The sequence below is a fragment of the Neltuma alba genome, unplaced genomic scaffold, assembly GCF_004799145.2.
Source record: "Neltuma alba isolate B1F8T4 unplaced genomic scaffold, ASM479914v2 tig00012607_pilon, whole genome shotgun sequence".
Classification (NCBI taxonomy): Eukaryota; Viridiplantae; Streptophyta; class Magnoliopsida; order Fabales; family Fabaceae; genus Neltuma; species Neltuma alba.
The window spans coordinates 320,088-344,774 of record NW_021637052.1 but is presented as its reverse complement, the minus strand read 5'-3'; the positions used below and the strand labels follow the sequence as shown (position 1 = coordinate 344,774).

Below are 24,687 nucleotides of genomic sequence, written 5' to 3'. Positions count from 1 at the left end.
ATTTGCAGTTTGACACTTGTTATTGCTAATTCACAACTTGTTAATAAATTTTTTGATATAAAAGTATTTTTATCATTTAACTACATTTTCAAAATACTCAATAAGGCATCACTTCCTTCTCTAAGATTCTGAAGTCTTAGGTGCCTAAATTAAAATCTTGCAATTTCTAACTTCTGTTTATGTCATTTTTCCTGGATTAAATGTCTTTTTTTTTGGTGATATTAAATGTCTTTATTTTGTTGATGCATAATTAAACTGTAAATATCACAAGTTTAATGAAGCTTAGATTAAAATAAATAAATAATCCTAAAAAGAAAAATATCTGTAAGTATGTGGTAATAATGTAGATTAAATTTAGTTACATGACATCTTATCATTTATATCATTGAAACATTTTAGAATATTTTTTATTTATATACAAGTAGTATATATTAACCTGAAAATTTTAATAAAAAATTTGTTTAGACTACTTGCCCTCTCATATTGATAGGAGGATACTACTTGATATAAGAGATTGACTTACTCTTTTTTTTTTTTTTTAAACCTGAGAGATTGATTTACTCTCATGTTTATTATATTTGGAATTCTTGAGTAATCATTTCATCTGAATGTTATGATTTACATACTCTGCATTTATTATAATGTATATTTATTGAGTTCATAGTTCCAAAATCTTAACTTTTCTTATTCTTACTACTTATTGTTTATTTATTTTCGTACTTGTTAGCTAATTCGTAATTTCTGGATTTTTTTAATACATGTTTTTAGCCAATCCACATTAAATAGCAAAAGCAATGCGTGTTCCTTTTATTTTCAGAAAAAGCATTGGTCCTTTTATATAATTTTATCAAGAAAAAATTCTAAAAAAATACCTCTTGAATTTTAAAGTCCCAAATTAAGAATTTTTGAAAAAATGTGTTGTCATTTGCTTTTCAAGTATAGTCAATTGCTATTAAAGTGTAATAAATAAGATTGATTTGAAATTTTAAAATTTAAGAGGCATTTTTTGAAATTTTTCCTTTTATAAAATTGTTGTCTTTTAATATGTATTCTCAGCATCTTTTTATGTCCTTCTCCCAATTTTTAAAAATTATAATTATTATTATGAAATATTCTTAATATATATATTATTTAGAAAAAATTGTTTAAAAGTCCTTCTTTGACAAATTAATTGGGTAATGGAACCTGTAATAAATGTAAAATTGTGGGCCACTCAAATGTCAATAAATTTGATAGGAAAAAGAACATACTATCCTAACAGATACTAATTATGTATGACGGATCCTCACTTACAACATATCACAAATCCTAATTGCATATAGTAAATACTTGGTTGATTATGGATCTTATTGCATATTATGGATTCTAAATGCATATCATTGATCCAAACTTACATATTGCTAATTCTAATTGCATATTGTGGATACTCAGTTGCATATGGTCTCTTATTGCATATCACGGATCCTAAATGCATATAAATGATCCAAAATTGCATATTGGAGATTTTAATTGCATAGTTAGATGCCTAGTTGCATATGAGACATTATTGCATATTACTGATCCTAATTACATATTGTTAATCCAAAGTTGCATATGCATAATTCTAATTGCACATTGCGGATGCCTAGTTGTATATGAAACCTTATTATATATCAAGAATCCTAATTACATATCATATATCCAAATCTGTTTATTGCTAATTCTAATTGCATATATCCTCCAATTTGCAATTAGAATTAGTGATATGTAATAAAGTTTCATATGCAACTAGACATCTGTATATACACTTAAAATTACTAATTGTGTGTAATTAGAATCTATAATATATAATAAGATACCATATACAACTAGATATTCATAATTCGATGAAATCCCATATGCAACTAGGTATCTACTATATACAATTAGAATTCGTGATATGCAAATGAGGATTCATGATATGTAATTAGTATCCGTCCAGCAATATAGTCTTTATCTTGTCAAACTTGCTAACATTTGAGGGGCCCATACCTTTATATTTATTACAGGTCTCATTTCCCAATTAATTTGCTAAAGATGGACTTTTAACCAATTTTCCCTATTATTTAAGCAAAATAGTGTAAAGATTAGTCATAAATTATACAAATATAACCCGAAATTTAGAGGTTATGTATAATTTAGTCATGTCATGATGATAATTTAGATTATTAATAACATTAAAATGTTAATCATTGTGTCAAATTTTTAGGTTTCCTCATTTAATTGTAATTGTAATAAATAAACCCTGAATCTTAAGGCTTAGCCTGATTATCTGACCAAAAGAAAAAAAAATCTTAGCGTTATTATATATTAGCCTTATATAATTGTTGAATTCTTTTTAAAATGTTACCAATATATGGATCATTAAACGTGACTACTAGCTTATTTTTCTCATGCTACGGCAATATAAACAAACAGAAATTACCCTAAAAACGATGCATGGATGACGGATCAATATTTATTTTAAAATTATAAAAGTCACAATTATATTGACAAACCAAAAAATAATTAATTAACCCTAATAAAAAAATGACAGAAAAATGCCATTAAAATTTCAACATCCCAAATCAAGAATTCAAATTATTGTACATTTAGAATTTTGAAATATTGTAAGAAAATTGAATATCACTATCATTCATCTCCCCCTGCCCCCGACCTAACAAAAAATGCCTGCTAAGCATTTCTTGCCAAGTCGCCTGCGCCTGGCAGCTAGGACTCTAATGGTAACAACCCCGTCGTTAGCAAAGAAAGAAATGTCTCTACTTAACTTTCTCTCTATTTCCTCTCCACTTACCTCTCTACCATTGGATCAACATCCAATAGTTGAGATTTAATATATTATAATAATGTTATTATAATATTAATTAAATAATAAGTGTATATATATTTAAATGGAAACTGTATATCCGTTAATTACAGAAGAACATAGTCAAAGGTAGAAGCAGAAAAAAGGGTTTTTTTCATTAACATCCATCTCACAATTAGGAAACATGTGATCAAAGATACAATAATTCCCTTCCATCCTATATGGTAACTTGACAAGATGATCAGTCATAAAATTATTCTCTCTATAAGTGTAGTTAACCATCACCTATCAATCCCTATAAAAAAGTAATTTAACTTCATCAATAAGGTCTCTGAAAGGATGCATAGGATCACAGCCCCTAAGCAAAAAATAACAGCAATAACAAGTACATATTTAAGTTGTTAGAAATTAATCTGCATACATCCCCTTGGTTGATTTTTATTAAAATATCTTATAGCTTTTGTACTTTTTATCCTATGCAATTTGCACGTCTGAATTGTAAAGGTTAAGTTTATTTATATGTATTTTTATTAATTAATATTATAATAATATTATTGCGATATATTAAGTCTTAGTCATTATTGGATGTTGACTTAAAAATAAAAATTGATGAGTGGAGAGGAAATAAAGAAAAAAACTAAGTGGAGATATTTCTCTCTCATCCTGAGCCAAGTCATATATGGTTATACCTTTTTTTGGTGAGAATATATGGTTATATTTAAACTTAATTAAACATAGTGCGCTTGTGTTGTAATCATCCAGAATTGTGCGCGTGTGTGTGTATGTTGATGGCCATTATATGAGGTCCAAAATGAGATTCCCTTCCCTTAATAGAAATGTGACCAATCTACATCTTCCACTTTTCCCGCACTTCTTATTTCTTACCACGCCAAAAAAGAGCAACCAAAAAAAATTCTGTTTCACACTGAGATTCAAGCTCCTGTCAATATTTAGGCTAATACCTTTTACTTAGTAAGGAGTCGACTCATAATCTATAAGGTCATGAATTCGAATACCACTACTGATATGAGACTTTATTGGTGGATGATCTATAAGTGCCTTTATAATCACTCTCTAAATCTGAAGGCATATCTGATCTTAACCCAAGTGAGCCCTTAATCCAACTCACTTGAACTTTTTTGTGCAAAAAAAATATTTAGGCTAATATACATATATCTTTAAATTTTGAGCAATTTTTACCCAAAAAATAGTGAGTTGTATATTTATATATCAGTGATATTTTAAAATTAGAATTTAATATTTTTAACATTTTAATTTTTAACATTAAACTCCTTCGGCGGTTACTTTTGCCATTAAGTAACTATGAAAGCTATTATGTTAACATACAACGAGAATAATGTGACATTGTACATGGATTAAAACATCTAGGTTATGATAATATACAAAACTTCCATAAATTTTAAGTCAATTAACTTGCATATTGATATTTAAAAATTTAAATTTAATCAAGTTTTAATTTTTAATAGTAAACCTCAAGTTTTTAATATTTTTTTCCTTTTGCTAAAAATAATACCTATTAAAGCGAACCCATTGCTTTCACATATAATTAGATAATCATACCATATTCTTTATATATTAAAATAAGGACAATACTTACAATTTTATTTTCTTCTTTTACAGTTTTATTAAAAATAGAAGATTGATATTAAAAAGTTCCACATCAGATACAAAATAAAAGGGAAAATTTTAGTTAACGACCGCGGTAGCAAAAAATTTTCCATTTACCCCCAAAAAATTCTGAATCTTCACTGCAGTCTTTTGGAGGCTAAGTGAAATTAATTTCTGCAGCCAAAAGATGAAAATAACCCTAGAGGAAGAAAGAAGAAATAGACTACAGATAACTAAATAAACAAATGAAAGTCAAATAGATACACTCCCCATGAACTATACTGTGTCTCCATCTCCATGAGTTGGTAATCAATGCAAAGACTAATGATTAGTCTAAAATCAAGTCACTCTTTCGTTTCTCTGTCTGAATATGAGTTTTGCAGACAGTTGGTAATTGTGTCGCCCTGCCATTAGGAGTCTCATTGTCACATCTCAAAAATTTTCATCTGGCAATAAAGGATCAAAAATTGGGATGAGGGTCAATGTAGGAACTAGATGGGAAAATGAAACAACTTTTGATATGAAACCCCGAAAAAGTCCAGATTGACATTTTCATAATCATCGGTCTATGAAGGGCCAAACAAGAAAATTTGAGAAAAATTTTAGAAAATCCCTGAAAAATGGGAAAAGTATAGAGTAGAAGTTTTGGAAATCCGGTTGAGGCCCAAAAGATGGAATTTCAGTGAAAATGAATTATTACAGAATTTCCTGTAAATGGAGGCTTTTCAGGAAATTATTGGAAAATTGAAGGAAAATAATTATTTTAATTAGTTAGAGGCCTCAATAAATTTGGTAGGTTGATGGATAAATCATATAAATACTTATTGGAATTTGTAAAATTAGTTTTAGGCCTTAGAAGTTCAAGAATTAATTTTAGAGAATTTATTTTCCCTCAGATTTACCCATAAAGGCCTAATTGAAGAAAATTCAAAATAAATACCTAGAGGTGGTGAAAAATTCTGAAAATTTCTAGATCATACTCTCATATTAAAAGGTGAATTATCATGGAGAGAAAATTTTTTTTGGAAGTCTGAAAAAATTATGAAATGTTACTAGTAAATAGTAACCGATAAAGTTTCTATTTGGTTTGAAATAGTGATTTGGTTTTTGGGTCATCTTTTTGAACCAGCCCAAACCATTTGTGGGGCCCACAATGAACCCAAGAAAGACCTAAATTTGTGCACTTTCCAAATTCCATCATTTTTATTAAATAAAAAGTGAAAATCAAGAGAAAATGTTTGGAAAAATCTAGTGCAAGGCCACATGTTCAAATATGATCAATTTCTACACTTGATGGCTGCCACATAACCCCATTGAGCTGTCCCAATTTGGCCAAATCAGGAAGGAGGAGCAGCAGCTGATTTTCTCTATGAATACCCCTTAAAAATACAAAGAAAATGTTAGAAATTTGGGAAAAATAAGGGGAAACTCTGTCACTATTTATCCAGTCATATTTTTGGTGTTTTAGGCAAGGAATCATCCAACTTACTTCAAGAAAACACTAAGGTATGTCTAAGCATCAATATCCTTAAGTTTTACATTGATTGGATTAAGATTTTGGCTTGGAAAAATGCTAGAAATTCTGCCAAAATTTCGGTTGGATGTGTGATGCTTAGGAAAGGATAAAAACCTTAATAATCAAGTGGAATAAGCAAGATTAAGTGATGTATGGATTTATTTTTGGATGAAATCAAGGTTAAGGTTCAAAGGGAAAATTTCGGCCAGCACTGTTCATACTGCTGATTGTTTTTCATTGATTTGATGATTCCAATGGCTTTAAAATATGTTTTTGTGTAGGGATATGTTGTTGGAGTGTTTAAAATCATTGGAATCAAAAATAGAATTTTTGGAAAATAAATACCCCCTATTCGGCCAAGAGGAGTTTATGGGGAAGGAGTGTGATTTTTGAAAATATGATTACACCATTGGATTCCTCATGAAAAATTATGTAGAATTGAGTCATGAGATGATTGATTCTAAAGAAGGAACCAATTTGTTAAAAATCAAAGAAAAAAGGGTCGAAATTGTTGAGTTAATATTCAAGTGTTGGAACCAAGTTGTTTTGTGACTAATATGGCCAATGTTTATACTTGGTTTAATAGGCATTGAGAGGAGAAATTAAGGAGAAGCATTGCTCCTTAGAGGAATTAATTGGACAAGCTTTACAAAAGTAGCTTTGAATTATAATTTGATTGTTTATCATGCTTGTTTGTTGTGATTTGTTACTTGCTTGGTTTGGAAGAACTGTGTGGTGATTTGATTGTTTGATTGACAATGGTTATGCTTTGACAAAATGCTTTGTGGTATGTCAATATGGATAACATAATGTTCCTCTCCTTGCATGATATTTGGTTTGAATTCTTATGAGTTGGGAATGGTTTGGATTGCATGACATGTTACAATTAAACTTGCATTGATTTACATGATAATTATAATTTATATGCTACTGAGATTTCTTTGAAACCTCATTCCTCCTATGTTATTTTATGCACTAATTAAGAAGTGGACCAACTATGGAGCAAGGAAAGGAGATAATCTTGGGATAAATGAGCATTATGGAATAGATGCTATTATGTTATATTGTGAAATGTAATAGTGAACTTTATGTTGAGATTGTAATAGATTATGAATGATTATGTGATGAAAATTATGTTTGTGTGACATGCCAGCATGCACAAATTATGATTGGTGTAATGTCAAAAGAGTATAGGGAGAAGGAGAAAGAGAATGAGAAATAAATTAAAGAAAGTGGTATTAGGGGATAAAATCTCCCTAAATAGTGCCAAATTTGTGGCACATGAAATAATGAGCAATTGTTCGAATTTGAGCATGAAATTTTATAGGAAAATGGATCTCATTTTTAGCTTTAAAAAAAATGATAATTCATTAAATTTGGAGATGTATGCTAAGAGTTATGACCTTCCAAAGTTGGGCAAAAATACTGAAAATTTGAAAATTTACCAAGTAAACAATATACTTTGATGAATTTTCTGGAATTATTCTGGAAGGAATTGGACCTAATGATTATTTTTCTCCATAGAACTCTTAGCAAGCTTCACGTGAAAATTGGAACCACTTCGTTTTGATTTTTCTAGATTTAGTTATAAATTTTCAAAGTTTGCCCATTTTCGTATGAACAGTGTACTGACAAGATGAACAGTAAAATCCTGAATTTTAATTTGTTTTTCATCCGAAAATGTTACGAAATGACTTATATTGGTTCCAATATAATTGACGTAGAATAGATTATCAAGAGAGGTGTGACACTCATTGTCGTTTAGGCTCTGCAATTAACCGGGATCGCATTGTGGTTAAGGCAAATTCTACTCTTCCTTTTTAGATAGTCTCATCTTCTTAATCTAAACTGTTAAATGCTTGTAGTTTGTAATGAGTATAGGATTTGTGAAAATGGGTAAGAAAGAAATGAGATATTTCACAGGTTGTATAGTATGAAATGCATCTGGTTTGAAATCTGAATAAACAGGTGAATCTGCTAGTTTGAAGTCTAAATGAATGGGTGAATGTGTTGGATATGGATGATATTAAACTACATCTGGTTTGAGATCTGAATGGATGGGTGAATGTGCTGACATGGGTGATATTAGTGCGTTGAAGAAAGGGAGAAGAACTTGATAATGTGAAAATTCATATTTGATGTTGTGAAAATCCATATTTGTATTGTAAATTTGCAAATTTGAGTTGTCTAGAAAAATTGTAATTTTGTGCCATGAAAACTCATATTTCTATTTTAAATTCACAAATTGTAGTTGTAAATTCATACTGTTTTTAATTTTTAAAAATTGATTGAAATTGATACATGAATGATGTGTAGCAACAGATTATATATAATTAGTACTAGTGAAAAACAATTATTTTTCTTCTTCAATTTTACCCCACCAAGCATAATTTTCTATTATGAGTTTATAACAAATGGAATATGCCAATTTCCAACAAGGATGTGTAGATTAATAAAAGAAACGTGTCAATTTGCAATTTGACTAATTTAATTCATAAGTTGATTGAAATTGATACATGAATGATGTGTAGCAACTGATTATATACAGTTAATACTAGTGAAAAACAGATTATGTCTGTGTTTAATTGTTCATGAGCTTATTTGTCTTAATCCTCTAAATTTATGCAATTGTTGTAGCTTTTGATTTATCAAATATAGGGAGGAAGAGCAAAGGAAGAAATTCAAGAAGAAATGCTGCATCAAAACTACTTGAACGAATCAAGATAGATAGGAAAATAAAGTGATAACATCTCATATCATATATTGTATTGAAAATATAATGTGCATAAATTTGTATTCTAACTCTACAATCTTATTTCATACATTTAAATTGAAATTGATGCGTATGAAAGACAATTACTAAGGGAATTTTTATGTGAGTTTGCTAGTATGTGTGTGTATATATCTGAACATTTATTTTTTTGTTACTTAAATTATGAAAATGTACAACTAAATAACACGATGTGTGTTTGCCAAGGGAATTTTAATATGAGTTTGATGATAAGAAAAATTTATTCCCAATTGTGATAAGATTTAACAATCAACACTTGCGATATGTAAATTGACGTATTTCTCTTGTTAATCTATGTATCCTGATTGCAAATTGGCATATTTTATTTATGAATAATATCTCCTATACTTATAAATCATCGTGTTTAACTTGTGAATTAAATTAGTTTACTTGTCAATGAATATATTTCTCTTGTTAATTTCCGTATCCTTATTGCAAGTTGGTGTATTCTATTTGTGAATGATATCTCCCAAACTTGTAACTCATCATATTCGACTTGTGAATTGAATTAGTCCACTTGTAAACAAATGTATTTCTCTTGTTAATATACATATCCTTGTTGCAAATTGGTATATTCCACTTATGAATGAAATCTCTAAAACTTGCAAATTATCGTATTCAACTTATGAATTAAATTAGTCAACTTGCAAATTGACATGTTTCTTTTATTAATCTACACATTCTTATTGCAAATTGGCATATTCCATTTGTTATAAACTCATAATAGAAAATTATACTTGGTGGGGTAAAATTAAAGAAGAAAAATAATTGTTTTTCACTAGTACTAATTATATATAATCTGTTGCTACACATCATTCATGTATCAATTTCGATCAATTTTCCAAAATTAAATACAGTATGAATTTACAACTACAATTTGTGAATTTACAACAGAAATATGAGTTTTCACAATACAAAATTACAATTTTCCTAGAGAACTTGAATTTGCAAATTTATAGTACAAATATGGATTTTCACAACATCAAGTTCTTCTCCCTTTCTTCAGCGCACTAATACCACTCATGTCAACACATTCACCCATTCATTCAGACCTCAAACCAAACATAGTTTAATAGCACCCGTGTGCAACATATTCACCTATTTATTTAGACTTCAAACGAGCACAGTCACCCATTCATTCAAACTTCAAACCAGATGCGTTCCATACTGTACAACCTGTGAAATAAGTCATCCCTTTCATACCCATTTTCATAGACTTTGTATGCACTCCAAACTATAAGCATTTAACAGTTTAGATAAAGAAGATGAGACTATCTAAAAAGGAAGAGTAGACTTTGCCTCAACCACGATGTGATTCCAACTAATTGCAAAGCTTAATGACAACAAGACTACCAATGGCGGAGCGACGCGATTATAGACCATCTGTAAAACTCAGATTCAAACGAAGAGATGGTAGAGTGACTTGCTTTCAGACTAATCATGAGTCATTACATTGATTAGGAACTCATGGACATGGAGACATGGCAAAGTTCATGGGGAGTATATCTATTTGGCTCTCATTTGCTTATTTAGTCATCTGTAGTCTATTTCTTCTTTCTTTCTCTGGGATTATTTTCATCTTTTGGCTGCAAAAATTAATTTCACTTAGCCCCCAAAAGACTGCAGTGAAGATTCAAAATTTTTTGGGGGGTGAATAGAAATTTTTTGCTCTAGCAATCCTTAACTAAAATTCTGCCAAAAAAATGCATTGTTAACAAAAAAATAAAAAGTAAATATCGGAAGAAGTTATCATCTAATACAAAAGTAATGCTTAAGTGTTTATAAGATAATAATAGTGTGGGATCATTGGATTATGTGAAAGTATAAGTACTGAGCTCGCTTTGATAAGGGTACGGGGAAATGATAAAAAAGAAACTGAAATTATTAAATCCTAAATCATATTTGGTAACAACACTTGATTTAGTATTGATAATACTGAATTTACAAATGACAACAAGTTTTTATTGACATTTCTTATTTGACATTCAGTAATTTTTAGCTTTTTTTTTGTCATTTTTCCTAAGTATATTATATAGAAAAAGCAGTAATGGCAAGGGATTTAATATTAAAATCTTAAAATTAAAATTAAAATTTAAAAGAGGTTAAGTTTAAATTTTAAAATGTCATTAGACTCATATATCCTCGCTAATTTGACATGACGATTTTTGCTAAGTTAACTAACAATAAAAATAACAATAGGGGAGTTTAATATTAAAAATTAAAATGTGACGATAGTTAAATTTAAAATTAAAATTGCCAGGAAGTTATACATTTAGAAAAACTTTGTACATTCCTATATTTATTTATCGCTCGTGTTTTAAATCATTAATATAGATATATTGTTGAAACTGTATCAAAATTCAACATCAAGTGTTTTGGTTTTTAATTTGAAATGTGATTTTGCTTTCCTTAAACAAACTTATATTAAATATTGCTTTGGTTCAAATTACAATTTCACTAATGTAACATCCCCAGGTTCTGGAGTGCAGCCATAGCTATCCCAGGTATCGCTCACAGATATTATCCACTTTAGTATAGCTGTAGCCATCTCACAATTTTCTTCCCCTAGTGCAGCCGTAACCACCCAGAAAACACGTCCATGAGTGAGAGGCATTCGCACCCTTATAAGCTGTGCTTTGTTTCCCTCTCCAACCGATGTGGGACTTCACAATCCACCCCCTTTAGGGCACAGCATCATCGCTGGCACATTGACTCGACCCTGGCTCTGATACCAAATGTAACGTTCCTAGGTCCTAGAGTGCAGTCATAGCCACCTCAGGTGGTGCTCGCAAATATTATCTGCTTTGGTGCAACCGTAGCCACCTCATGGTTTTGTTTCCTTGAATGTAGTCGTAACCACCCAAAAAACGTGTATATGAGGAAGAGGTATCTGCACCCTTATAAGGCGTCTTTCGTTCCCCGCTCTAGCCAATATAGGACTTCACAATCTATCCTTTTTAGGACCCAATATCCTCGTTGGCACATCAACTCGACCTTGACTTTGATACCAAAATTGTAACAACGGTTGTCTCCAACCTGTTACTAACTTTTTTAAATACTAACCATGATAGAAAAGAATTTTAGTGTACTCTTTGAAAAGGCTACCATGGTTATAAAAAGAAATTTGATTAGCCAGAAATGTTAATCATAATAGAAAAGACTTGAACTAATCATTAGATATGTCTATCATGATTATAAAAGCTTTACCACTACCAGAAAAAAGGCTTTTCACGGCGGTTAATAGTGGCTTTTCACGGCTGTTTTGAAGGCGAAGTTGATAAAGGCGACGTTGAAAGGTAAAGAAAACACGACGGTTTTCTATTTAACCGCCATGGAAACTCCATTTTTCACGGTGGTTAAACAAAAAACCGCCGTTGAAATTTTACTTTCAACGGCGGTTATATATATAACCGCCGTTAAAAATATATATATATTTTTAACATTATGCTTGATTTTTATTTTTACCACCCTGCAGTTTACAGTTCCAAATAAATGTAGGCAGTGCAGATCACGCAGAACAAGATCAATTAGCTAGTTAATATATATACAGCATTGAAATTTCTTTTACACAATTCGAAAATAGGGAAACCGGCCAATATAATAGAACTAAGTGGTTAATTAAGACCAAGGAACACGTATTGGCTAGGTCTAACAATTCTGAAATAGAAGTAACTACTTCTTTGTACAATGGAAATCATGAACATGTACATATAAGAGGGAACCGAGAGAAAACATCTAATAATGAATTTTTTGAGAAATAACCTATCTATTTGAAAGCTAAATTTCAATTTTTTCTACCAATGTTGTTGACAAAGTGTCCTTCATCAAGTTGATGTCATCCATGAGATATGGCGCAGTATTTTGAAATATCTGTTAATCAAAAATAACATAGTAAACTTAGTAAAAAATGTGAAATGAATTGAAGAACGTCATGCAACGTAACTCATCTTTACCTCGTCTAATTTCTCAGTCGTTCCTGTCTCAATTATGTCATTCATGTAGCGGATGACATAATATCCACACTCAACATGTCCTTGTTGACAACGGTACTAAAAAAATAAGATATAAAATTGAATATTAGACATTATTGATTATAAACATTAACTTTAATTATCCAAAAATGTTTAAAAGTTAGTTCAAAACAACATATACCTTTGGAAGAATCCATGTTGGTGCTTGTCTATTTTGTTTAATCGCCACAACATTAAAAGTATGAAAAGCCCTATCAACATTATAAGAGAAAATGATATTAGAGCATGCTTGTATAAACTTCACAAGTAATAAATATATAAATAAAAACTAACGTGTCGATGACATCTTTGGTTTCTTCGGATGGACTTCCACAGAGTGAATCGAACCAGTAAACTTTGTTGTCAAAAGGGACACAAACAATTAGAGTCCAATGATAACTGCAAAAGGCAAACCATGTTAATTATAACCCAACACATACAACTTGTATATCTCAAATACAATAATACACTTACCCTTCCACGTAAGGTGCAAAATATATTAGCTTTCTGGTCTGAGTCATTGTGATCATAATGTAGATTGACCTTGCTTCCACAGTATTAAATTCTTTCTGCACCCTTTGAGGACACATAAAGCCATATGTTCCTTCAAGTCCTCCGTTTCGACAGATTTGATTAAAGTGTCTGTTGTTCAAGTAAAAAACATTAGGACATGCATGAAGTATAATATGTAATAAGAAAATGATATTGTAACTTACAAAATAGTGAGCTGCATGAAGGCTATATCAAGCTCCTCAAAGTTGAGGAACTGAACGAGGTCCCTCTTGTCAATGGTGAAGTCGTATGTTATATCTGAACCCACAACCCCCAACGGCATCTTGAAAGTCACAGGCTTATCCATGTTTGGCACCATGGAATGAAGAACCTCCAAACTGGAATACATAAGCGCAACATCACCAGGAAGAGGCAAGAGTACAGGATCTGATGATGCGCTCGTTGTGGCCTTCTTGGCTGCCGCCTTCTTCACCATTGGCTTTGCAATAAGTCTCTTTGGCCACAAAATGAAATGTCCTTTAGCTTGGGCCAAGAGTCGAACCTCATCAGTAGGATTGGGCACTGGTGTACCCCCTGACCACGAACAATTCTCTCCACTGTCACCCTTGCTTGATTGCTCGGAATTTTGTTGCCGTGAATCGTTGTGCCCATGAATGCTCGACCACTAGCAACATGAACAGGTGAATTTTCATAATCCACATAGAGAGAACACGGCATCCCATTGTCTTCGACAGGGTCAGGGTCAGACACTGTCAGTGGCTGTGTCTGATTATTACTGCCCTTTCCGCTTTTTATCACAAGTGAACCCTGAAACATAATATGAAATTAGTTAAGAAACATTAAATAAGTTTAAATGGATCAAATGAATCTTTAGAAGATTTAAAAAGATGTGTGATTATTACCTGGGAAGGTTCAGATACTCGGGGCATCTGGAATCCGCTCGTACCCATCATCATCAGAGTCTGTTGAAACTTGGCATCGAATTCGTCACGTATCTTTTGCATCTCTGCCATGTGTTGTTGACTTAGTTCAGCTCGAACTCTCTCTGTTTCTTCCTGTAGTCGTTGGTCGAGCTCCTCTTTAGATACCATGTTAGCGGAGGATGATCTAGTGCTTCTTCGTGAAGCAGAGCCAAAAAATTCTTTAATACCAATCCCTTTAGGGGTCCCTCTGACTCTTCTGGGATGGTCAGCCTTTCCAATAGCAGTGGCCAAGATATCCATCCGTCCTTGAGGGATGAATGTACCTTGAGATAATTGCTCCTCAAGTGTATCCTGTATCATTAAAGCAACAAATTCAATTTAAGATAATTGAAAAAAACAATTAATGAAGCATAATTCTTAAATATTACTTACAATCCTCTCAGCAACAGCAGCAGACTGTGGAGTAATGTATTGACCCTTTTTAATCCTCACCGCCTTCCATTTTTCTTGGCGAGAAGGACGCTCAATAGGTGGCATGTAGCCAGTAGGATCTGAAGCAGCAGCTATCTGTGCATTCTTCAGCCGTTCCTCCATCATACTTCTTTCCAACCCACCATACCCTGCACGAGACATGGTATGTGGGTATACATTCTGCTCAAATATTTGTTTGTTCTTTTGACTCAATGCCTATGACAATGAAACCAAATCGACAAAATTAGTTTAGTTAAATAAAATATGACCTGATTAAAAATTAAGTTTGAAGAAACCAAACCTGAAATGCAGGGTCTTCACGTTGCTTCACAAAACTCTCCCATGCCTCTTCACTAATAAATGAATATCGTTCCTTAGGATGCTCACTCTTTCTTTTTCCACGAATATAATGTTTTGTAAGCGTGGCCTTAAAATCCCTCCACCGTTCATCAAGTTGCTTCAACAGACGGTCTCTCATTTGCTTAGTGGCAGGAATATCAAATGTCAGCTACAATAAAATAATAGCATAGAGTTATAAAGTAAATAAGCAACTATAATTGAAACAAGTAGAGAAAACAATGCACAATATACCAATATATCCTCCCAAAGGTTTTTCTTCAAATCTTTGTCCACCTTCTTCCAGCTAGGAATGTCAATGCTAATCTTACTGCGTGCGAGATAACCCACATAACTAGTAAATTGAGCCCCAGCCTTTCCTATAGGCTTCAGATCATCATCAAACTCCACTGTAATCCTCATAGGCTGTGTGCTCTCATCACGTAAAGCTAAATGCCTCATATGGGTTGGCCCTCTACCCTTTCTCCGGCTAGTAAAAGAGCTGTGTCACCAGAACCCTGTTGACCGGATCCGTCCATTTCCTGTTTAAAGAACAACAAATTAATAAATGTAAGAATAAGAAATATCAAGTTAATATAAAACATTATATTATTAAGTATATTTAGCAAAAAAAATCAAATAATTCATTTAAGGCTTACAACGATTATCCTCCCAAATTCCTTCACAATGATCATCTCTAACAGCATAGTCATCATCTACCAAATCTAATTCAACTGTTTTAGGTCGAGTAGCTGTGAAAGGCGGGGTTTCATCAAGATTAAGCTCTAAGTCACCATCATCTCCACGAGCCTTTTACCTTGAAGCACGATAGAAATTTCTTTTTTGCTAGATCGGGAACGAAGAACACTTGTTTTGCTTGACTTGCCAAAATAAATGGCTCGTCTCCATATCCAAACCTCTCAAGATCGACCGAAACAAATCCAAATTCTTCATCCACTTGCACAGCATTACTATTAACCCACTTACATTTGAAGACGGGAACTTTAAACTTGGTATAACTAACCTCCCATATCTCTTCTATTATTCCATAATAGGACATTGCCGCCAACATTGGGTTTCTGTCTTTAGAACTAGCAAAATGCATGGCTTCCGCTACTACCATCACCCCACTATTCTGCATAGTACTCTTATCGTCTTGGGTTTTTGTGTAAAAAGAATAACCATTTATATCATATCCACCCCAACACAAAACCTCAAAAGAAGGCCCTGCAGCTAGCCTCTGTATTGTCTCAGAAGGATTGCCATCTTTTAACACTTCTCGCTTGAACCACTCTGCAAATGACTTATTATGTTCATTAGCTAGTTGCATATCACTCTTTCTTGGATTCAAGTTCCTCAGCATATTCTTGTGAGCATTTAAGTAAGGCAAAACTTCATCCGTGTTGTTTAAAATGTATAGATGTGCCTGCATTACAACTTCTCTTGACATAGACCTCACTATGACACCCCGTGTTCCCTTGCTTCTTCTCCCTTGATCATGTCGAGATTGAGGAAGACCAACTGCCTTTACCTATCAAGATATGCGTTACAAAACTCAACTGCCTCCTCAGCTACATATCTCTCAACAATTGATGCCTCAGGCCGATAAGGATTCTTAGAGTACCCTTTTAGGATTTTCATGTATCTCTCAAAAGGGTACATCCATCTTAAACACACAGGGCCACAAAGTCTTATCTCTCGCACAAGATGAGCTATCAAGTGGACCATAATATCAAAAAATGATGGAGGAAAATGCATTTCCAATTGAGAGAGGATCACATAACCTTCATTTTCTAATTCATCCAACTCAGCAGGATCAATGACTTTGCTGCAAATGGCACTAAAAAACATACAAAGTCTTGTAATAGTATTTCTCACATCGGTTTTCATAATGCCTCGAATAGCAAGTGGAAGTAATTGTTGCATCAACACATGACAATCATGAGACTTCATTCCCGTTATCTTCAAATCTTGCATTGAAACAAGTTTGCTTAAATTAGAAGAATAACCTTGTGGCACCTTAATACTATTGACAAAACCACAGAAACTTCTTTTCTCTTCTTTTGATAATGTGTGCGCAGCTGGATGTAAATAAGCCCTCTTACCATCTCTTTCTTGTGGGTGAAGGACATTTCTTATTCCAATTTCGACTAAGTCTCGTCTTGTATTGATTCCATCTTTAGTCTTTCCACTTATATGCAAAAGTGTACCAACAAGGCTCTCACATACATTCTTTCCACATGCATCACATCTAGACTATGCCTCACATCAAGACTTTGCCAATATGGAAGATAAAAAAGACAGATCTTTTTTTCCATATATTTCTCTCACCGACAGTTTTCTTCTTCTTCTTACCGAAGACCACATTAATTCCCTCCACCCGCTGATAAACTTCTTCTCCAGTTAATGGTCTTGGAGCCATTTCATATTCTTGTGAGCCATTAAATGCCTTTTTCAATCTACGGTAAGGGTGATACCGACTAAGAAACCTTCTGTGACCAAGGTATACTGTCTTCCTGCCATGTTTAAGTTGCATATAGTGGGTGCCTTCTTCGCATATCGGGCATGCTTTATGCCCCTTAACACTGTATCCTGACAAATTTCCATATGCTGGAAAGTCATTTATCGTGGTGAAGATCATGGCACGTAAATTGAAGGTCTCTTGTTTATATGCATCAAACACATCAACACCTTCCTCCCATAATTTCTTCAGATCCTCAATCAAAGGTGCCAAATACACATCGATATCGTTTCCCGGTTGTTTTGGCCCCGAGATCATCAAAGATAGCATGATATACTTTCTTTTCATACATAACCAAGGAGGCAAGTTGTAAATTACGAGGAGCACTGGCCAAGCACTGTGTGTGCTACTAAGATTACCATATGGGTTAATTCCATCCGTACAAAGCCCTAGCCGAAGGTTTCTTGGCTCGCCACCAAATTGAGGAAATTTTTGATCTATTGTTTTCCATTGAGGAGAATCTGCCGGGTGACGAAGCTTTCCATCACATATTTTCTCATCGAAATGCCATCTCAAGTTCTTTGCATCTGTGGCATTAGCAAATAGACGCTTAAATCGTGGTATTATTGGAAGATACCACAGAACCTTCAAAGGAGAACCTTTGGTCATCTCATTATAATCACCATCATCTTTCTTCATTTTGTATCTTGAAGTCCCACATTTAGGGCACTTATTCAACCCTTCATAATCATTTCTGAATAATATGCAGTCATTAGGACACGCATGTATCTTCTCATATTCCAAACCCATCGGACACAAAATCTTTTTTGCCTCATACATTCGTTTGGAAGTGAATTCCCTTTGGGAAGAATATCACTCAGCAATTCAAGCAATTCCGTAAAACTAGCATCGGTCCAACCATTTCTTGCCTTCAAATTCATCAGTTTCAATACGGTTGTCAATCTTGTGTAATCATCTTTGCATCCCGGGTATAAAGGTGTCTCTGCATCACTACACAAAGTTTCAAAGGTGGAAGAGAACTGTGTAGAGGATTCAGACCTTATATCACGAAACATATCCGAAATTCTATCACCAAAGTCTTCATTCACAACCTTCTCATTTGCAGACAGTGTAGTCTTTCTAATTTCTCCATGCCATATCCAATTTGTATACTCAAATTTATCCCATCACAGATAAGATGCTCTTTTATCTCAGAAATACTCCGTCGACTATTATTTAAACATTTGACACAAGGACAATAGTACAATCCATCTCTTTTACTAGGGGCATTTCTCTGAGCAAACTCAAGAAACTTTTCAACCCCATCCTCATATTCCTTGCTAATTCTCTTAGCTTTCATCCAACTACGATCCATTGTTCTACAGATTATTTAAACAACACTTTACTATCAATCAAAATTCATAACGAAAAAAAAAACAAAAAATAACAAACAGATTATTTATTACTAAATTCTTATATTTATTACAAAAAAATTACCAAAAATTCGAAATAAATATAAAAAAATTATTAAAAAATTTAAAAACTTCACAACTAATCAACTCCAAACATTTAAACATGTTTCTAATACAGTATATAAGAAGGAATTAAGGTTTTCTCACATCCAATGCCCACCAATCAACACCAATCAACGGTTCAACCACATAAAAAATGCAAAATGAACAATACAAGCCAACCACAATGTAAAACTAACAAACCCATTTCATATATAACAGATTTTCATGGCCAAAACATTCAACAAACCAAGAAAAATTGAAAAGAATGAAAGAAGAGGATACTCACAGAGCAGAGAAGATTCAAACGCGAAGTGAGGGCGTTCGAACGGCGGCGGACGGCGGCAACACACCACAAGCTCAATGCAGGAGTTTAAACGGTGGGATAGTGGGGGTTATGACTAGTTTTCGGTGGTGGGACAGAGGGGACCACGGCTGAGCAAGAATGACGCGAAATGAGAGGCGTTCGAACCATGGCGGCGGACGGCGACAAGGCACCACAAGCTCAATGGAGGAGTTTAAACGGTGGGATAGTGGCGGGAACGGCCGGTAATGGCAGTTTTTCGGTGGTGGGGCAGAGGGGGACCACGACGCATTGAAGAAATGAGAAAGAAAGTGACGGTCGATGAAGTGAGAAAGGTAAAGAGAACACACTTTCCATGGCGATTTTCTTAAAAACCGCCGTGGAAAATGTAGGCCCTCTTCAACTTATTTACAAAAATGCCACCGTGTTTTTTTCCATGTCATTTTTCTGCTTAACCGCCGTTATTTTGCGACGTTAAAAGTCTTTTTTCTAGTAGTGTACTAAAAACAAATTGTGTGAAAACCATAATTAATAAAATTTTACAATAATTGGGTTCTGGACTTTACGAAGTTCAGAACATCACATTTAATTCTAACCACATAAAATAATATTTTTTGGATAAAATTCTTCCAAACCAACAGTAATTAACTATTTTTGAAAGTTATTATAGATCTACAACTCACAAACACAAGCAAACCCCTGGAGATCTCTAGCCTCCTACCAGTATGCAATCCAGTAACAAAAGTAACTAAAACAATTAGTTTTAGATAAATCAAAGTACACAAAAAGAGCTATATGTGACAATATACTAATACTCATCACATGACAAAAACTTGATCACTAAGCCTTCGCTGCCTTTCCTAATGGACCAACCCTGGAGCTGTTACCTGAAAATGTTAAACCACGGAGTGAGACAAAAGTCTCAGTAATCAACAATCTTACCTATCAAGCATACAAGTAAGTACTTGGGAGGTGTTAAGTGGGACAGTTACAGAAATCATAACATTTACAATTGTCACACGGTTATAGATATATATATATATATATATATCAAAATACAATATCTCACTCACAAGTCCACCTTATTTCCTCACACCTTATTTCCTCTGACTGAACTCATAGGCTAGTACTGACCCATGTGACTGGTAGCTCAACACAACAAGCTCACTAATCAAGTGATGTAAATAGGCCCAAATCCACAAAGTACAAGACCGGACCATGGGTTTCCCTCTAGTCCACTAGCGGGGTGTCATATGCCTGTAACACACGAAAGGGCTGAAGGACTAACCAATGTATATCTAGCGTCCCACTATCTTATTACCTCTATAATATATACAAAATTCACCCCCTTATTTCCTCTGCAATATGCCTCCCATCAATCAATATTCATTATCTCCTCTCATATTTATACTCATGAGATTTATAAAATAATTATTTACCAATAACATAATAACTTTCACATTTACCAAAATCAAGATTTCTAAATTTCAATAATTAATATCAATTCTCAAAACTATTTCTCAATAAATTCATATCCCACATGACAACTTTATAAATTCATAATTTCATAAGTATTTTTCAATGACATGAAGTATCGCAATGCAATTTCAATAATAATACATTTTATTGCTCAAATCATATCCTAATGGTATTTCAAGAATCTCATATAATTCAAAATCACTCATAAATATCATACAAGCATACGTAACAAGTGGAAAGTGGTTACTTTTCACCAAAGCTATAAAAAGGATTACCACAAAGTCAACCCGTACTCAAACTAATAATCCAATAATTAATTCACACAATTAATATAACCATATATTAATATAAGCTAATTAATTAAGCTTATATATATTAGTTAAATTTCTAATTTAATTTAATTTAATTTTTATTCTAAATTCTCACAGCTCTCATTACCCAAAATTAAGTATTTTAGAACTAACTTATAAATTTTCTAACAAGCCAAATTATTCATTTACATTCTTCGGATTATTTACTTTAATAAAAAGAATTTTTCAAAATTTTTCAAATGTGAAATTATTATATTTTAAATTCTAAAATTCCCATTTTAAGTTTGAAGCTCAAAACCAAACCATCAAAAATTCAATAGTTCCTCAAATATTTATAAATAAATAATCTAATCAAAATTTTAATGGTATAACTATCAGATTTTTTTTACAAATAATAGAATTTTAGCTAAAATAATTATTTTAGAACCTCCATTCACCTAATAAATAAAACTAAATCGATTAAAATGTCAATAATATGTCAAACAACCCAAATAAATTATTTAACTTAATTTTGATCGGTATAAATATGATATATCTCATAAAGAACAGATTTTTCAACTAAAAATTTTTTTAAAATACTAAAACTAACAAATGGATAAATCTAAACTGATTAAAATTAACTACTCATTTATCTCTAAATCTTTATGATAATCTATTATCAAACTCAATACTTATCCCATACCTAAATCTCAAAATTTTCTTTAATAACTATAGTAATACTGTCATTAAAAAGCTTAAAATATATATAAAAAATACTTATGAAGAAAGTTTGATAAAAAGAAGTAATGTTATATACCTAAATGATTCCCAAATGCTTACCTTATCCTTTAAAAAGCACGTATGCTCAGCTTCTCGCTCGCTCTATGTCTTTTCCTCTTTGCCTCTCATTCTCTTTTTCTCTACTCTGTTTCTCGCCCTCTCTTTCTCGCCCTCTCTTTCCTTTTTATTAATCACTCCTCCCTTTATTTATCTCGTGCAACCACCTACTCTTTTTTTTGTTCATTCTTAATTACTTTCAATCTCCCCAAATTTCCACTGTCAGCAAATGATGGGTGGGGGTTTCTTTTTTTTAATTATAATAATAAAATATTATTATTTTATAATAATAATAATAATAAAATATTATTATGTTTTATATTATTATATTTATTTATTTATTTTACATAAATCCTAAAATAAAATTTAGGATGTTACAACCAACATAAACAAAGCATCCAAATTTTAATCAAAAAAAGGTAAGGGCAAAATTTAAACTATGGAAATAAAAGCAAGCAATTGCTTAACATGAATAACCAATATCTAAATGTGAGTAGTCATTGAAACAATAGAAATAAAAATAGTTAATAGCTTAACAAGAATAATCAATATTTATATAAGATTAGTCTTTAAAATTTTAGGAATAAAAATAGTCAATAACTTAATAAGAACAGTCAATACTTAAACAAAGTAGTTATTAAAATTATAAAAACTAAAATATAGTTTAACAAGAATAGTTAATACTTTTACAAGAGTAGTCATTAGTATTCGTGTAATTAGCACTTTAGCCACAGGCCACAGGAGCTCCAGTGGCCCACCAGGTGCTAAGGTGACATATGAAAAAAAAATTTGTAAGGATAGGTTTTTTAATGTCACGGATATTGAAATGCTAATTTCATACTTTGTCACCAATTTGTCTTTTTTTTTTTTTTGGCTGAATGTCACCAATTTGTCATTTGACATATTGGCATCATCTTTTTTGCACTTTAAAATTCAAGTAGTATTTTCGCATCTATTTTTTAATGAAATTATTCGTGAAAATAAAATAAGGATTAATGTCATTATTGGCCTTTGCAGGTTCATTGAATTTTAATTTTAATCTTCATAGTTTTAAGTTGTTAGTTTTTGTCCTCATAGTTTTGTAAGGACTGAGTAAAGTTAACTATAAGGACTAAAATTAAAGCTCATTTAACGTATATTCATTAAACTCATACAAAATCTTTATGAAACAATATGATTTGAAACTGCAAAGACTTTTGGCCGGAAAAACTACAAAGAGTTAAACCAAAAGTTAAATAAACGGAATAATAATAATATAATAATATTATTATTAATTAGTTGTTATTATTATTATTATTAACCCGCGAAATAATCATTACCAATGTGATGAGTAGACCGATAAAAATCGCAATTGTAAAGAAATTAAACACTAATGAACAATACATTTACAATAAGGTTATTTAAATCTAACAAGATACATTGATTGAACATATAATAATAATTATAATAATTCTTTCCAATGTACTTTATTGAATTCTTTATACTATTATTGACGCTAAGTTGCAATTTTCAAGTAAGTAATATGATCTTTGTTAAATTAACGATTAATAACTAATTAATAATTGATAAATTATAAATAATTAATGAATTAATTAAGTTGTTTAAAGGCCAATTGTATATTAGGCTATAAGCTTCTTTTTTTTTTTTTTTCAAAAGGCTATTAGCTGAAGTGATAGCGGGAAGACGAATTCGCATTGTTCCCGCCATTTGGAAACCCTACCTTCTGTCAATATTCAGTGTCAATGATTCGAATTCCCAAAGCAGCGAAGTAATCTGATAGACAAAGATGGCGGAAGAAGGGAAAAATAGCTCGATGCGACCAGAATTTCCGACTGGTCGAGTGAAGAAAATCATGAAGCTTGATCCAGAAGTCCAGAGAGTAAGTTCAGAAGCCTTGTTCCTGGTATCATGCTCCACCGAGCTCTTCCTCCGATTCCTGGCTGAAAAGTCTGCCCAAGTTGCCATCGAGAAGAAGCGCAAGACTGTGAAGCTTGAACACTTAAGAATGTCCGTCAAGAGGCACCAACCGACCAGCGATTTTCTGCTTGATTCGCTTCCTCTGCCCTCTCGGCCCGTTGATCGCCCGACCAAAGATCGGAGGCAATCTGGCCCTGATGGTGATAAGCTGCCTCCACCTGGCACTCGACGTATCGATCATTTCTTTCGAAAGCCAGAAGAAGAAGCACCAGAACCTAGAGACGAGCCTTAGGTTATGCCCAGACGGAACAAACAAGAAGGGGGCAGAGAGAGGTATTTTGCTTTATACCGTGACTCAAGCGGATAGACTTTGTAAAAGCAAGAAGATGAGATTCAGACCCCCATAAACAGATGTTCTCTTTTTACGACGTTATTAGATTAGTTTAGCTTGGTTTTTGGATTAAGATTATAATGCGCATATTTTCTGAAGGGATACTATATATGTCCAGCAATCCAAGAACGACCTGTTTTCAGAATTGTAAGAGGAGATTTGTAATTTGATGTCAACTTGCTTAATATAATATTGATGCACATCCCTTTTGATGTTTCCTTCCATTGGGCATACACTTACACTATAAATATTGCTGGAAGATTTGATTCTTTAACTCATTTGGCACCTAAGCCTATGGTAATATTGGGTATTCATCTGCAAAAACATAATCTTTATTTGAACTTCTTAACAGTGACACATTTTTTTGTGTATGCTACCTATGGCGCATTGTGGACAGCTAAACCATGCGGGACTGTGATCTACATAAAGCTATACATTTTATATTTTACATAAATGAAATTCCTTTCGTTAAGCCAGATGTTTT

General features: G+C 32.5%; 1 protein-coding gene across 1 annotated transcript; it reads left to right on the top strand.

The window, feature by feature from the left end:
- The first annotated feature begins 23,578 nt into the window (after nucleotides 1-23,578).
- LOC114729163 (nuclear transcription factor Y subunit C-6) lies at nucleotides 23,579-24,419 on the top strand. Its single transcript, XM_028916137.1, has one exon. It carries the CDS (start codon nucleotides 23,682-23,684, stop codon nucleotides 24,102-24,104), a length of 423 nt encoding a protein of 140 aa, XP_028771970.1. The 5' UTR covers nucleotides 23,579-23,681; the 3' UTR covers nucleotides 24,105-24,419.
- The last annotated feature ends 268 nt before the right edge of the window (nucleotides 24,420-24,687 follow it).